This window comes from Dysidea avara, chromosome 6 (genome assembly GCF_963678975.1).
Source record: "Dysidea avara chromosome 6, odDysAvar1.4, whole genome shotgun sequence".
In the NCBI taxonomy this organism is placed as follows: Eukaryota; Metazoa; Porifera; class Demospongiae; order Dictyoceratida; family Dysideidae; genus Dysidea; species Dysidea avara.
The window spans coordinates 33,075,422-33,092,919 of record NC_089277.1 but is presented as its reverse complement, the minus strand read 5'-3'; the positions used below and the strand labels follow the sequence as shown (position 1 = coordinate 33,092,919).

The 17,498-nt window shown below is 36.6% G+C and overlaps 1 protein-coding gene across 1 annotated transcript; it reads left to right on the top strand.

Annotated features, from left to right (window-relative positions):
• The first annotated feature begins 2,117 nt into the window (after positions 1-2,117).
• Positions 2,118-16,848, top strand: LOC136257737 (probable serine/threonine-protein kinase DDB_G0271682). The gene is made up of 3 exons (XM_066051027.1): positions 2,118-2,163; positions 4,789-4,869; positions 15,499-16,848. Exons 1-3 carry the CDS (start codon positions 2,152-2,154, stop codon positions 16,543-16,545), a joined length of 1,140 nt encoding a protein of 379 aa, XP_065907099.1. The 5' UTR covers positions 2,118-2,151; the 3' UTR covers positions 16,546-16,848.
• The last annotated feature ends 650 nt before the right edge of the window (positions 16,849-17,498 follow it).

Below are 17,498 nucleotides of genomic sequence, written 5' to 3'. Positions count from 1 at the left end.
AGATGACTGGAACCTTGAGTCAGTTATGCTTGCATGCAATCTAGTCAGTGGAAGACATACTGGTGATAACATTATGATGTGGTATGATGAAATCATTTCTGATTTTGGTGTGAGGGAAAAAGTGAAGCACATGCATAATTACTGACAGTGCATCCAATGTAAAGAAGGCGTTTTTGACTCTTCCAGGTTATGAAGATGTTGAAGATCATACAGCCAGTGATGATAGTGAGGCTGAAGGCGAGTCAGAGTTTGAGAGGTGTGATAATGTTTCCCTTGATGAGAGCCAAGTCTTATTTGAACATCATGCCTGTTTTGCACATGTGTTGCAGCTAGTGGTAAAAGATGGTATGGCAAAGGCAGGTCAGATCAACACAGTCATCAAAAGGTGCTCTAGTTTGGTATCATTTGTGCGCAGGTCAACAGTAGCAGCTGATGTCCTTAAGGATGAAACTAGGCTACAAGCTGAAAATACAACTAGATGGAATTCTCAGCTTAAAATGATACGATCAGTGCTTGCTGTTTCAGATTCGGTGTTGTCACAACTTAAAAATGCTCCCAAGTTAACTACTCATCACATTGAAAACATGGTGTCCAAATACCACTCTGGATTAGTTCATGGACTTAAACAATCATTACATAGGCGTATGCCATATTACGAGGAAAATGAAACATACATTGTAGCTTGTATCCTAGACCCCCGTTTCAAGCTTAGGTGGTGTTCTGATGATGCTGAAAGAGAAAGATCTTTGGATTTGCTTAAAGCAGCGTTAGAAAGATTATCTCCTGCTGCGTCAACTGTAGCTGTCCTTATGTATATGATGTCTAGAATATACATAAGGACAGCCCATAAGCTTTTAGGAATATAATTATTAGATTCGTGATTGCTGCAGATCATAATCTCACTCATGAATATGAGAATTGTAGCTATCTTTTAATAAGTAGTTCACAAACAAGTTTAATAAAAGTTAAATTTTAAATTGGAGTAGGGACAATGTAGTACCACTGCAATAAAAAATTACCAAAACAAGCTACATCGGAGTACTACATAATGTACAAATACTGTAAAACAATAAGAAGTGAATATCCCTACTGTGCATTTTGATTGTAGAATCTCTGTAGCACAGTAGGGATATTCACTTCTTATTGTTTTACAGTATCTGTGCGTTATGTACTACTTTGATGTGGCTCAGTTTCAGTACTTTTTATTGCAGCAGTACTACTACTCTAGTTTAAAATTCCTAACTTATTTCTTTACTTGTCTCACTAATCATAAATTAAAATACGTTAACACGTTTGAAGCCTATGAATAGCTAATAAACATTTTTATGTGATATTTTAAAGCTTGGAGGTCATGTGGGTTTGTTATTGTTGAGAGCCTTAGCATGAGGCAAGTAATCTAGTAGTGTAGTTTTGAAGTTTCTGTATATTTTTATTTAGTTGCACATGTAGCCACAGCATTTGTCTGCAATGGAAGTGCATGATGCAAGGTGTTGTGCAATGTGTTGGATGATGTAATGCAGCAAGGGTTGTTGTACAATCCACTACATGTGATGAGTCTTTTTATCTGGCTAACTTCATTGTTGTTCAAAAACAATAGCCGCCTTACAAAGTAGTGGTGGTATTTATTATTTTATTAAGAAATTTGTTGATGGTTTATGAAGGCCATACAAACAAACTGTGAGTATCAGTCTACTTATGCCTATCAGCCAGGAAAAGGTATCTGGTATAGTTATCCCACAAGCAAGAATCAACTCGTACTTATTTTCCTTTTTACCATCCACTATTAAATTATGGAACACTGCCAGAAGATGTGGTCAATCAGCCATCTATAAACTGTTTTAAGGACGTTTTGTTAAACCATCTGAATTTACTTTGATTGTTTTGTATCTGTGTGTTATACTCCTTGATGGAGTCCTACACAGTAATAAATAAAAAATAAATAAATAAAAAATAGTTACATATCAGTGTACAACATTAGGTGGTTATGATTATGTACTCTATATACAGTATACAGTATCAAGTGTGGTAGTTAGTGGTACATGTGATAATTGTTTATTGTTATAGGATGGGGATACTCCACTACACTTGGCTGCCTACAATAATAAGTATGATATTAATTTAGTACTGCTACAACATGGTGCCAGTGTGGAAATGAGGAACAAAGTAATTAATGTGTTAGTTTGTTACATATATCACTGTGTGACCTTATTTATGACATCATCAGTTTCTTCCAATTAATTAATGTGTTGAAATAAATTTTTAAATAATGTGCTTACCTGCACTCAGTACTGATAACAGTGTCATTATTGAACAAAACAATATTAAAATAATTTAGGGTTGTATGTTTAGCATGTATCTCACTAATCATAAAAGGAGATATACCATATTTGAAGCCAATGAAGAGGTAATAAACATGTTTCTAGTAAATTTGTTAACTTGGAAGTCTTGTCGGTTTGTTATTGTTGAGAGCCTTAGCATGAGATATGTAGTCTAGTAGCTGCTGTAGTACTGAACTTCCGTATTTTATTTATTTATCTCTTTATTTTTCTGTATTTGTTTGTAATGGAAATACATGATACAAGGTGTTGTGCAATTAGTTGGATGGTGTAATGTAGCAAAAGCTATGTAGCTGTTGTACAATCCACTACACATGAGGAGTTGTTTGATCTGGTGAACATTATTGTTGTTTAGTAACCTTACAAAAACAGTGGAATTTAGTATTACAATTTTAATCAAGGATGGTTTTTGGTGGCCATACAAGCAAACTTTAGCACTAGCCTACATGTGCTTGTCAGTTATGAAAGTGCAAAATGTATTTATAATCATGTTTTGCCAGTATTGTATTTGACGTGAGGGATGCATGAAGCTTTATTAATAGCTTAAAGCATCTGTTTTACTGCTGTATGTACATACTTGAGTAGAAACAATGTCTACATTGTGTTATGACATTGTAACCTTCTTTTGTGTTCACGCATTACCCTGGTGTATGGTTCAAACTAAAAAAATCTGATCAGTTACAATTGTGATAAGAATAGTGAAGCATCTGAGTGCACAATACAATGTGAACTTTAAAAAATTAATGAGTAAGGTAAAAGGATGAGTTAGGCCCAAGTTCTATTCAGGCCTCAAGACTAGCTAAAATAAAAGGAAATCCACAGCACAGGTCTTTATTCAACACGACAACACCATTGAGCTGTGTGGTCACATACAGCCACTGACGAGAGCTCCATTATGGCCCCAGACCACATGTATGGATTACTACTATGCTTGGAAAAAGCAGACCATTCATGTTTAGCTGATTTTAATAATGAAATTTCATAATTTAATCATGTGACTTTGTGTTCTCTTGGTGAAAAAAAGCAAATCTGTTGTCATGGGCAATATCCAGTTGCAATGGCCTACACATCATGATCTAGATATTAGGGCTGCACCAATTCTAGTATTGGTATCGGTTTTGGGCCGATACTGCTGTTTTCATGAAGTATCGGAATCGGCCATTATATTGTTGCAAATACCGATTCTTATCACGTGCGAGAATAAAATAACGTTTGTTTGTACTTGCTTATTTTACTAGCACAGTGGACTCCTAATAGCTAACTACCGGCAAAATCACTGATCTGTGCTGAAACCTACGTGTGAAAATGCTTTACTGAGAAAAAGATTGATATACTCTAATAGAACAGTCAATAACTCTAATAGAGCAATCAGGTAAAAGTGACTTTCAGTATTTTTTTGTAAGCACCATTATGATATTATTATCTACACTTCTCCCAAAGAATACTGGAATATCCACTGGTTTGCATTTCAGTGACTTCCTTTTTTGTGAATCTGATTGGCTACTTCATTATAAACATGAACCATACTGAAAACGTGTACAAGAATACCATGAAATGCAATATATACAGGGCCACCCAGAGAAATTAAGGGGCCCAGGGCAAAGAGTTAAGGTGGGGCCCCAGAGGCAAGGAAGTTTCCATTCTGAATCACAACTTCACCCAAGCTGTAAGTTGAAGACCAAGAAAAAAAAAAAAGAAAAAAGGTCACAACCTGCTGACAATGCCAATAACTACCCATCACCAACCATATCTCCTTATCTATAAACTTGCTACACTGCTCCTCTGAAGAATACTGTAACTGCTCTATTAGAGTATATAGATCTGACTGCTCTATTAGAGTATTTCAATCTTTTAAACTGGTATTCAGGGGGCCTTTCATGGGGCCTCCTGGGGCCCCTTTCAGGCTGGGACCCAGGGCAAAATGCCCCAGTTGCCCCCCCTGTGGGTGGCCCTGAATATATAATAAATATGTGCACTATGAAGTAACTACTTTAAGGTACTTGGTATCGGTACTTGTACTTGCAGATACTTCCCAGCTGAGTACTTGGTATTTGAAGTATCGGTAAAAAGTGGAATCAGTGCAGCCCTACTAGATATATCTCCCTTCACCACAGTCAATTTACCTGAAAAATAAACACCTTCTCTATATCTAAATATTATTTTCAAAACAATCTATGCATATTTGTAATACACGTGAGGTATACCATGAGCATGCATATCACCTAGTCATAACTTATGTGTAACTACATCAGTTTCAATTGGGCTTCTGGAGAACGTCATTTAATGACAGTCAATGTGTCACTGTATTAAGTGTGTAAATATGAAGATGAATGTATCATAATGTAATTTATTTAGGAATGTCTCAATATGTAGCCATGATTCTGAACCAGAAATAGTGTGCATATGTATCTGTTGATGTGCAATAAATGTCCATCTCTATTTCATAATGTAGTACAACAAAACACCACTTGATGATGCTAGAACTAACGGACATCATAAGGTGGTACAGTTGTTGGAGTCATATTCAGAAAAGGTTTGTACAGCATAATCATATATTGTATACAACTGAACCTCTGATCTTTTCATTTGGACACCTCTGTTGTCCAGTCAGCTCAAATTAATAATTGGCTGACCCTGACAGTAATAAAGTTTGAATGAGATCAAAGCACAAGGAGGAAGCCTAAAGGATGCTGTTTACCTGTTAGGTGGCTTGTTTATTTAATAACTAACATTTGATTGCTGGGTGATGGACACAGTACACTTTACAGCTCAAAGGAGTGTGACAAAAAATATTTTGTAGTAACTTTCACACTGCCTAGTAAAGTGCATAGCACTAACTGAGAGAGATATACTTATAGTCTGTTCACGTTCACCTGAGCCCTTGTTTCTTGTTAATAACTCTTATTACATTAGCCAGCTGCCCAAACATTTAGTAGTGTTGTGAAGCTACTGGAACTGTTAATCAAAAAAGTGGTTTGAGAACAAGTGAGTTATAAGGCTTTAAAAAATTTAGTATGGACGATTCAGGCACACAAACATGTTTACAACATGGAAAAATGCTTGTTCCAGTACAAAACTATTGGGAGTGAACACATGTTCACCTCTATTATATTACTATATTTGGCGGGCAAAGGTGACAGGTGAATGCGTACTGACTATAGTGTACAGTATTTAGCATGTATGTCTTAGTTATGGACATTTTTGAGGTGTAGACTACAACAATGAGAGAGGTTCCACTATATACATGTGATCCTTGTGCTGTGTGTCTGACACTTGATGTTGTAATAATTATGTGTTTGTTTAAACCATGTTCATATATTATGTGTCTATCTTGGCAAAAGTTTACACCACTTCTGAATTTCTTTACATATTTTATCTATTGTGTCCAGAGAATAGATCACTAAAGTTTCAACTTGTTGTGATACACTGTTAGTGGTTTTGAATTATAGTGCTAGACAGTAGGAAGAGCAACAAAATCAATTTGTACTGTGACTATACTTAAAATAACCTACAGGAACTTCTAGTCTACAGCATTGGGATGGATTGGCAGACAAAAAAAGCTTAGTTTTAGCCTCTACGTAGTCACTGGTGCATATACATTATGAAGGCTTTTCTTTGAAGAAATACGTGACAATCTGTTTATGTTTATCCAAATGCATGTGAAATGTATATCATTACTGCTATATACAAAACAATTTAAAACAAAGCTTTTTGAGCTGTCAATGAGCAGGTAAATAAGATGGTGTACTGTACACGTTATTCTGGGAAATAATTGCTCAAACATGGAAAGATGCCAACCTACCCAATTTGGGATATTTTGCACATGCATTGCAGTTTGTTGTGTGTGATGGTGTGTTGTCTCAAAGAACTGTAATTGATGTCCTTACCATATGTGACCGGGCCTGCGAAAACAGGGCATGTGGGCACAAACTATACCCTGTCTCATATCAGGTCATATCTCAGTACTGGAGAAGAATATTTGCATTCTGTAACTTGCATCATAAAGCCAATTAAATGCTTACTAAGACCTAAAAATTGCATTGCCATAGCATAATGATATAAAAAGTTCTGAGTAATGGAAGCTTGCAAAATAGGCACAAATCATGTTCCCACATGCCCTATTATTGCAGGCCCAGTTACATATGTAGAAGCACTGCTGGCCAATTATTAAAGAATTTAGGCTTGAGCCAATTGCACATCGAAAATATCATTCTTTTAGCAGTGCTGGCATACCCTATCACAGCCACCTGCAGATGAGATAGAAGGAAATAAACTATGGCTTTTAGCTCTAAGTGATGGTGTTGGTAGTAAGTCATCAGTATAATTACTGGTAGGTGTCCACGAATCATGAAATTTGTCCAAGAATACAGGACTTCAAGCAGCGACTTTGATCCGGTCTAGTACAACAACCAAATAAGAATTAAGGCACAAACTTGGGAGATTAGTTGGGCTTTATGCCAGGTATTTCTAAACCAATTTTCACATGATTCCACTTAGAAGTTTATGAAAATGAGTGTCCGAGTATGCATGATGTCAAAGAATCGATAGTTTACTTTACTAGTGAACTAGTGAATAAATTTAAGCTATGCATGATGTACTCAGATATGACATGTGCAAAGTGTGTTATCTCGTGTATACTGTTACCTGTGTTTTGCTGTTTTCTTGTATGTACACTAGCTTGTTACTGACCACACTCAGCCATTATTTTTCCACGGCACTTCAATAATAGCTGTTCTGCATTGTGATCATTTTCCTAGGAAAAAATGGTTAAAGAGAGAAGTAAAAAAAATTGACTGAGCCCCGAAAATAAACAGGACATAAAATTATTCTTCTTTTCCAAACTTTCATGACTCATAACTTTATAGCTACATATGCCATCTTGCTATGGTAATTTATTTCAACCCTTATCTAACTCTTAATAAGCCTCACAATACAAACTACAGGATACAAATACTCTAATCCAACACTGTGATATGACCTGTTGTGTGACAGTGTGTACGTGTAGTTTGTACTCATGTATCCTGTTTTTGTAGCTCTAATCATAAACAAGCATTGACTCTTTCCTTCCACAAGAAACTGCACTTGTCTATTGACCAAACTATAAAAAAGTTCAGTAAAACTCGAGTGTAATTCTTGTGTTGCACCAATATCAAAATTAGTCGATTATTCCAATAACCAGTATTAAGCAACAGAATTAGCTGATACCAATAACCGATCCAATATACACTAACACTCATCCTCATCATTATTAAATGACTCATATTAGTGACATAAGTATTGAGCTCATTCTAGGCTACAATGTAAAGTTAGATGTATACCACAAGTAAACGTTACTCATGGTAAACAGGTACATTTTACTACTGCTATACAGCTGAGACAAGTGGCTGGTACTAAAACCTCAGTTTACTGTTGAGCATGGCCTAAACCCTGACAGTTTATTATGGGCATGGCTTGTAGTCACCACTAAACCATCAACATATAACTTAATTAAAATGTCAAATAACTTATGTCTAGCCTCCCCCACATCATTATACTACACAGTGCAGTGGAAATTAACATCAGCTTTGATTTAATCAAAACTGATTAATCAGCTAGTAGCCAATATCAGCAGATACACAGATACACAGATTACTGAACCAATTATCAGTGCAACACTAATAATTCTAAAGTACCATTCATGTTGAAAATTATTTTCTTGACTTTTGGCTTTAACCGAGTATGAATATTGGAGTAAAAGTTAGTAGACATACAAACACTAAACCCACCTTAATTGCATTTATGTAATAAATTTTTCTATGCTTGTACTTTATAATTCACAGTAGATAGCCAAATCACTCTTATTCTATCATGGTGCCTTGCATGATGCCTGAATTAGAAACTACTCTGAAAAAGAACTTCATGTACTGCTTAGCATAGGTCACTCATTCTGCAGCTGGTGGTATTAATCAAGGGCATGGCTTGACATGATGCATGAAGTGAGGCATGTAGTCTGTTTGTCAAGCTACTGGTGTAATGTGCATAAATTACTTCACTAAAATTATTTCCCTAGAATACTTGCTTGCACAAAGTCTCTGAATTTTAGTAGCTAGGCCACTTATATTAGACTAGTGTGATCATTGTACAGCACCGGTGGCCTAATGCATGTAATGCAGTCAGTTGTAGACAATTTTATAGAGGAGTTTATAATTCTAATTAATAGAAACATCATGTAAGGCACACCATGATGGAGAAATCTTTGCAGGACTAGTTGCTGTAACATGCAGAGATGTCCAGTTCAAGTATAGTATGTACAAACATCATAAAGTACATAATTCCATGAGACGTTGGATCCCAGTTACAGTGGCGCATCCAGAGGGCACATGCTCCCCCCCACCCTCCCAATCCCTTTCAAAAAAATTGCATATAAGATCGAGATACTCTAATAGAACAGTCAATCATTCTAATAAAGCAGTCACAGTGTTCACAAGGCAGTGTAACTTACTTAGCTATGAACAAGGATCTGAATAAGGTTCTTTATATACTTTATAGTATACTAGCATTGGTACCTGCCCTATGTGCAGGACACTTTCACATTAACCACTATCATGTAAGCTTATTAATTTAAACACTGAACAGCAGATTTGCATGTAAGCTAAACCAATAATTATCCCAATTATGTGGTGGTGTCCTATCAGGCAGGCATTGTAATAACATGTTGAGTATTTAAAGTAGTACTAATAATTTTCTTGTAGCTATACTGCAAGCAAAGGTTTGAGCAAAATTAACAGTTGCACATTTACTGGCTATAATTTAGGCAAGTAGTTATTATAGCATCACAAAGAATTGGAGTTACAAAGACAAGGCACTTACTCTAATAAAACACACAGAGAAACGAACATTCACCCAATTGGCCTGCCCTATACCTATCAAATGTGCTACTGTATACTTTTTCCAATATTCCATATGCTGTGAAGTAATGCCAGGATGCTACGAACTTTGGTACTTTGAGAAAAAAAGTACCTGCCCTACGTGCAGGATCATTTCACATACCATATCAACCACAATAACATGAATCAATGCATTGGGAATGAAACATTAAAAATCATGTCCTAAAGCAGCATGCATGTACCTTATTCCACCATCATGCAAGCCTAATAGTTAAAGTGATGTGAACATGCAGGTTAACTAAACAGCAGAATAGCATGTAAGCTAAACCAATAATTATCAAGACATGTGCAAATTATGTGGTGCTGTCCGTTCATGCAGGCACTGTAATAACATGATCAACATAGAATATTTAAAGCAGTACTATTAATTTTGTTGTAGCTATACTGCAAGCAAAAGTTTGTACTTAATACACAGGTACACACTTCCTGGCTATAATTTAGGCAAGTAATTAACATCACAAAGAATTGGAGTTACACAGAGAAGGAACTTACTCTAATAGGACACATGGGACAAACACACAGACAAACATTCACCCAATTGGCCTGCCCATGCCTACCCTATACCTATCAAATGTGCTACGGTATACTTTTCCAACAGTTCATATACTGTGATGCAATACCAGGATTATAAACTTACTATGAGAAAAGAAGGTTGAGTAAGAAAAGTATGCACCAAAAAGGTATATATAACGAAAAAAAAAGTTTTTTCACAGACGGGAATCAAACCCACACCCTATACACAGCAGTAACCACAACAACTTCTGGGAGGTGCTTTACTAGCTGAGCTGTTAATTGTGTGGTTAGCAATGGAATGCAACTGAAGTTTTCTCTACATCATGGCCTTCAACGTGCGGTAGCAGACAAAGGGATGCACAAAGAAGCTTGCAATAAACTTTGCAATGTAGCCAGATGGTGAGCATTTCATTTTGTGTGTGAATTGTGTCGATATATGTACAGACTGCCAAGTAATTGTCGTTAGTAGCTGACATATGAAAAAGTGTGTCATGAAAGGAAAAGTTATCATGGGCAGGAATAGAACCCCAGACCTTTGGGTTAACAGCTCTACGTGCTAACACTTTGGCTGTTTGTTTGTGGTTTTGACAGGAATGTAACTCAAGTTTTCCTCTACATCATTGCCTTCGAGAACAAATGGAAACACATAGCGATATGTAACAACAAACTTGGTGTTGCCAAATGATGAGTGCTTAAGTTAAAGTCCTAGCTGTGTGGATACATGCTTTGGTTGTCAAGTTTGCAGTGTTACAAGGAAAGAATGCAGACAGACAGACAGCTTTATATATAGATACATTTGGTAAAGTACAGCCATTAATGCTGTGACCTTTTTTTGCTCTTTAACTTTCAGCAAAGTGTTCCCCTTCCACACTCTGCATCCACCCCTGAGTTAATCCCTGGGCTCCCAGATCCTTGGTCCCAAGTCCACTGTTTATACCAACCCACAGCCTAAATGGTGTTTTATGTTAGTTGCCCTATTTAATTTACTGATAATAACTACCATGTCGTTGCTAGGTGTGATGATAGTAAACTTTACAACTCAGAGGGGTTCATAGCTATGAATGTTTCGTAGAAAAGTTTACACTAGTTACTAAATTACATAGCACTAAATGGTAGCAATACACTTTAACATACAATATGTAGCTTGTATTTCTTAGTTTTGGAAATTGCTGAGGATTGCTATATATATATGGTCTACAATAATAATGAAGTTTGTACTTCAGTTGATGATTCCCCTCATTTAATGCTGCAGTGATTAGCTCTGCTTTGCTTAATTGTGCTTAGCTGTAGCTTGCAATTAGTTTTAATTTTTAGCTATGATTAATTGTATCTCTTTTTCTATTAGGGCATGCTTCTAATATTTTTGAAAGTGCTTTTCGTAAAATTTATTGTAGTGTGTAGGTACTATTTCAACTCTATAGCAACAAATTTTGTTGCCAGTTATATTAGAGTAATTGTTTGATAACTCAAGTTTACTGTTTGCAACTAACTTCAGCTATACAGAGTGTACATGTAATAACAATCTAATCCAAAACAGCCAAGCTGTAAAAAAAGTGTGCAGTAAATTAATGGTAAAAATTCAGGTAAATTTTGTGAAGCGGCACAAAAATTCATCTGAATTGTCATTATTAAAATTTTTACCATTAACCTACCATCACAGCCATTTCTTGGCCGCCACCTTGGATTTCACATCTTTTTTCACCATAGCCTTTCTGAGGGCCGCACACTTTTTTTACAGCTTGGCTGTTTTGGATTAGATTTCATTTCTTTTTGTATTTGTATACCCCAAAGCCGGCCTATGGACAGCTTTTGGACTTTTTTAACCTTTGTTTTTTTTCTTTACTACAGGAAGAAGAAAAGATGAAGTAGATGTACTTTAAATATTTTATCAGTAAATATACAAATTATATATATATAACACATATGTGACCGGATTTGCGAAAAGGGGCCTTCCACACACATCCAATTTGCCAACTATGACAATTGATAACTTCAGATTGGAAAGAGCTATTGCCTTGAAATTTGGGCAGTGGTGATTTCTTTGCAGCTGAACTCTCCACATTCTTTGCAGCTGAACTCTGTACAAGGTAATTTCTTCTAGCTGATCTCTCTACAGGGAGATTTGTTTGTAGCTGAACTATCTACAAGGTAACTTCTTCTAGCTGATCTCTCTACAGGGTGATTTGTTCGTAGCTGAATTCTGTACAGGTGATTTGTTTGCAGCTGAGCTCTTTACAAAATGGTTTCTTTGTAGCTGAACTCTCTACAAAGTAACTTCTTCTAACTGATCTTTCTACAGGGTGATTTGTTTGTAGCTGAACTATCTACAAGGTAATTTCTTCTAGCTGATCTCTCTACAGGGTGATTTGTTTGTAGCTGAATTCTGTACAGGTGATTTGTTTGCAGCTGAGCTCTTTACAGAATGGTTTCTTTGTAGCTGAACTCTCTAAAAGGTAACTTCTTCTAACTGATCTTTCTACAGGGTGATTTGTTTGTAGCTGAACTATCTACAAGGTAATATCTTCTAGCTGATCTCTCTACAGGGTGATTTGTTTGTAGCTGAATTCTGTACAGTTGATTTGTTTGCAGCTGAGCTCTTTACAGAATGGTTTCTTTGTAGCTGAACTCTCTACAAGGTAATTTCTTCTGGCTGATCTCTCTACAGGGAGATTTGTTTGTAGCTGAACTATCTACAAGGTAACTTCTTCTAGCTGATATCTCTACAGGGTGATTTGTTCGTAGCTGAATTCTGTACAGTTGATTTGTTTGCAGCTGAGCTCTTTACAAAATTGTTTCTTTGTAGCTGAACTCTCTACAAAGTAACTTCTTCTAACTGATCTTTCTACAGGGCAATTTGTTTGTGGCTGTATTTTCTACAGGGTGATTTCTTTGTAGCTGAACTCTCTACATGGTGGTTTCTTTGTAGCTGAACTCTCTACAAAGTAATTTCTTCTAGCTGATCTCTCTACAGGGTGATTTGTTTGTTGCTGAATTCTGTACAGGTGATTTGTTTGCAGCTGAGCTCTTTACAGAATGGTTTCTTTGTAGCTGAACTCTCTACAAGGTAACTTCTTCTAACTGATCTTTCTACAGGGCAATTTGTTCGTGGCAGAATTTTATACAGGGTGATTTCTTTGCAGCTGAACTCTCTACAAGGTAACTTCTTCTAGCTGATCTCTCTACAGGGTGATTTGTTTGTAGCTGAACGATCTACAAGGTAACTTCTTCTAGCTGATCTCTCTACAGGGAGATTTGTTTGTAGCTGAACTCTCTAAATGATGGTTTCTTTGTAGCTGAACTCTCTACAAGTTAACTTCTTCTAGCTGATCTCTCTACATGGTGATTTGTTTGTAGCTGAATTCTGTATAGGTGATTTGTTTGCAGCTGAGCTCTTTAAATAATGGTTTCTTTGTAGCTGAACTCTCTCAAGGTAACTTCTTCTAGCTGATGTCTTTACAGGGTCACTAGTTTGTAGCTGAATTCTCTACATGGTGGTTTCTTTGTAACTGAACTCTCTACAAGGTAACTTTTTCTAGCTCATCTTTCTACAGGGTGATTTATTTGTAGCTGAATTCTTTACAGGTGATTTGTTTGCAGCTGAGCTCTTTAAAGAATGGTTTCTTTGTAGCTGAACTCTCTACAAGGTAACTTCTTCTAGCTGATGTCTCTACAAGGTCACTAGTTTGTAGCTGAGCTCTCTACATGGTGGTTTTTTTGTAACTAAACTCTCTACAAGGTGACCTCTTCAAGCTGATCTTTCTACAGGGTGATTTGTTTTGAAGCTGAACTCTCTACAAGGTAACTTCTTCTAGCTGATCTCTCTACAGGGAGATTTGTTTGTAGCTGAACTCTCTACATGATGGTTTCTTTGTAGCTGAACTCTCTACAAGGTAACTTCTTCTAGCTAATCTCTCTACAGGGAGATTTGTTTGTAGCTGAACTCTCTACATGATGGTTTCTTTGTAGCTGAACTCTCTGCAAGGTAACTTCTTCTATTGATCTCTCCACAGGGCGATTTGTTTGTAGCTGAACTCTTTACATGGTGGTTTCTTTGTAGCTGAACTCTACAAGGTGATTTTTTCTAGCTGAACTATCTCTTTCCATAGTTGCATGAACTCCCTACAAGGTAACTTCTTCTAGCTGATCTCTCTACAGGGTGACTTGTGTGTAGCTGATCTCTATACAGGTTTCTTATTTCTAGCTGATCTCTTGAATTCTCTTCTGGGTGACTACTCTATTAGGATGACTGCTCTATTAGAGTATCTCGATCTCGCACTTGCCGCACCAAGTTGGATTTCGTGTTATAACTCCGTGGCTTTAAGTCTGATTCTTCTACACCATTGATGATCCTTTCTAAGATGATTACTCCATCTGTACAACGATTTTCAAAGCATTACCCCAAGCGGTTTATCTGGTAGGCGTGGCAAGCAGTCGTTTTTTTATTAGCTGATCTCGATTGCGTAATTGTTACACACTGTTGGTTTTTTCGTTGTATCTTCCTGATTTTTAGCTCGATTTCTTTCAAACCACAAAAGGTTTGAGGTTCAATAGTTAACCTATTCACCCACCGATTTTCAGCTTCTTCCCATACGCGGTTTACCCTGTAGGCGTGACAACATATTGGTGTTATTTTTCGTGAATAATCGCTCATAACTCTTTGCCTGTTTATCGTATTCCAGCCAAAGTTGGTACTGAGATGCGCCTTTATATCTCCCTTCTGTGTGCCAAATTTCAAGGCAATCGGATATGGCGTTCGAGTTTTATAGCAATTTTTGTAAGTGTGCGACAAGAAAAAGAAAAATAAGAAGAAAAAAAACGAAGAAACTGAGCCAATTTTTGAAGTCGCATATCTCGGGAACGCGCGAAGCGATTTCGCTCATATTTGGAATGTGGAGTGCTGCAGTTGGAGGGCATGTCCACAGCAAAAATCGTCTTGTTTCATCAAGGAAGCACAGAGCTACGGAGGTGCGAAAATTGCGTTTTCTTTCTTCCTGTCAATATACTCACGGGTGTTACGCGCCGGCTTCTTGGGCCGCACGACACACTACCGTGTGTCTTGATACTTTAATTGCAAGTGTAATATATCCAATAGTGCCATTAAAAATTAGTAATTTAAGAATGATTCTGGTGATAAAATGTATTGAAACAAGGTAATGTAGCTATAACTATGTATGTTGTTACTATAAGGTAAAAAAAAAAATTGGAATTAAAATTTATGATCTTAAAAATGAATAGGGCTCAAGTGATAGAATATAGTGGAACAAGATTAGCTATCATTTACACATGTGATTGCTCATAGATGAGACTACTTTATTTGAGTATTTCAATCTTGCTAAATGCTGCTGATATCATCTGTGTTACCATGCCTTGTTTTCTGCAGCAGAACTTCAAATTCAGCTCATTGCAGTTAGATTACTATATATAAGGGTTATGGTCACTATGCTCTGTTCGCTTAAAGCATGGTCACTATATGCTTTGATCATGTTTTCTTGTTTTACACTCTTCCATGATGTGTTTTCCATATTGTATGATATTTGACGGCTTTTATAATAGCAGCATTTTGGCAGCATTGTTTATTATAGAGGGAAACCCCCTAACCAGTGATAAAGATCATGCAATAAAAGGAAAAGTTAAATTTATAAATGTATAAAAATAAGCATAGAACTAAAAATGTTGTATGAACTAAAATGAAAAATTTTGCTTCTTGTATATTTTTTGTGTAGAAAACTTCAGTGCAGCAGCAAGATCAACGTGTGCAGGAATTAGAGAGACAATTACAAAGTTTGAGGGAAGAAAAAAATCTCATTGTTACACAAAAACAACAGCTATTAGAAGATAACCAGAATCTCCAGCAACGAATACATGGACAAGAAGCAGAATTACAGAATCTTAGACAAGAAAAGCAAGAAAATCAAAGACTGCTGCAGCAGCAGAGGCAAGAGATTCAACATTTACAACAACAACAACAGCTTTCAAATACATTGCAACAACAACAGACATGGCTTGTAAACAGAAATGAAATAAACCTAAAGGAGAAAGAGCTAGGGAGAGGAGCATATGGTTGGGTGAAAGAAGCAACTTTCCGTGGCTGTAAAGTGGCTGTGAAATGTCTTCATAATGAGTTGATCTCTGACTACAATTTACATGTGTTTGATAGAGAGATGACAATGGCAGCACAATGTCGTCATCCTAACCTTTTGCAGTTCATAGGAGCCACAAATGAGGGAGTTCCCCTTATTGTTACAGAAATGATGCACACCAGTCTCAGAAAAGTATTGGAGCGTGGTCAACTCTCCAGTGACCAGATTATTCCTATTGCTGCTGGAATAGCATTTGGACTAAACTACCTTCATAAGACCACCCCATCCCCCATACTCCATCGAGATGTTAGCAGTGCTAATGTTCTTCTCAACCCGCTACCAGATAATCAGTGGCTTCCAAAGTTGTCTGACTTTGGCTCTTTTAATTTTATGAGGGAAAGTCAAACAGTGAATGCAGGAAATCCAGTGTATGCTGCCCCAGAAGCTCTTGATCCAAGCAAAGGTCCCCATACCCCAGCTATGGACACTTTCAGCCTTGGAGTGTTGCTGTATGAGATGTGTTCCCGGAGACTACCATCAGGTGTGTTTAGTGTTTCAATGTTGCAACGAGTTAACTGGAGAGTACCAGAGAGTAATATGATACCCCTCATTACTGCTTGTGTTGATCAAATGATCCAGAGACGTCCTAATATGGATAGAGTGATTGCACAACTGAACAGTAATATGTAAGGAGTTATAGCTGTAAGGCTATTTAAGCCAGTAACTTACAACATTTTTTTTTGAAATTATCATTACATTGATACTATTATTTTTATGTTATAACTTTTAGGCTAAGTTTGGTAATTGTTTTTGCAAAAGAGTGTATTTTTGAGTAGCTGTCAATTAGGCATTATAAATTAATTATTATTTAGAAAGCATATTATTTAATTAGCATAGTTTGATACCCTATTATTTTTTGATTACATTGTATACATTTACGTATACACTTGTACACGTTTATTCTAAATTTTATATTATAATAAATGTGTAGTTATTGAGAGTATATCTAACTTCTGTAGTGTATTACTAGATGCATATAAATTAATGGTTTAGTTATTTTTTGTACTTTTATTTATTTATTTATTAAGGCTTCACAGCACAAGTGCTCAAGGTCTGTAGAACACCTGGTCCTACAGTCTGTTAAAGTTATTGCATAAAGTGTGTTTGGAAAGGTGTAGAAAGGAGAAAAACTCCAGATCCATAACTGGAATTGGGAAGGCTTGAACCTGCAGCCATTCGATTAAAACCAAATCAATATGTGACCGGGCCTGCGAAAATAGGGCATGTGGGCACATGATTTTTTCCTACTTTTTCAGTGTTTCATCTCTCATAACTTTTAGTACCATTATGCTATGGCATTGCAATTTTCAGCTCGTAGTTGGAATTTAAATGGCATCATGATACAAGTTGCAGAATGTAAATATACTCTTCCAATACTGAGATATGACCTGGAGAGTGATGGGGTGTAGTTTGTGCCCACATGCCCTGTTTTCGCAGGCCCAGTCACATATACCGATCTTCTAAATCACATCCGTGATGGCTTGATCTGGGTCCTCTTATACACATCACTGCAGAATGAAGTATAATGAATAAGAAGTTTATATCTGATCCAAAACTGTGTCTGACTATAATGATAACCACGT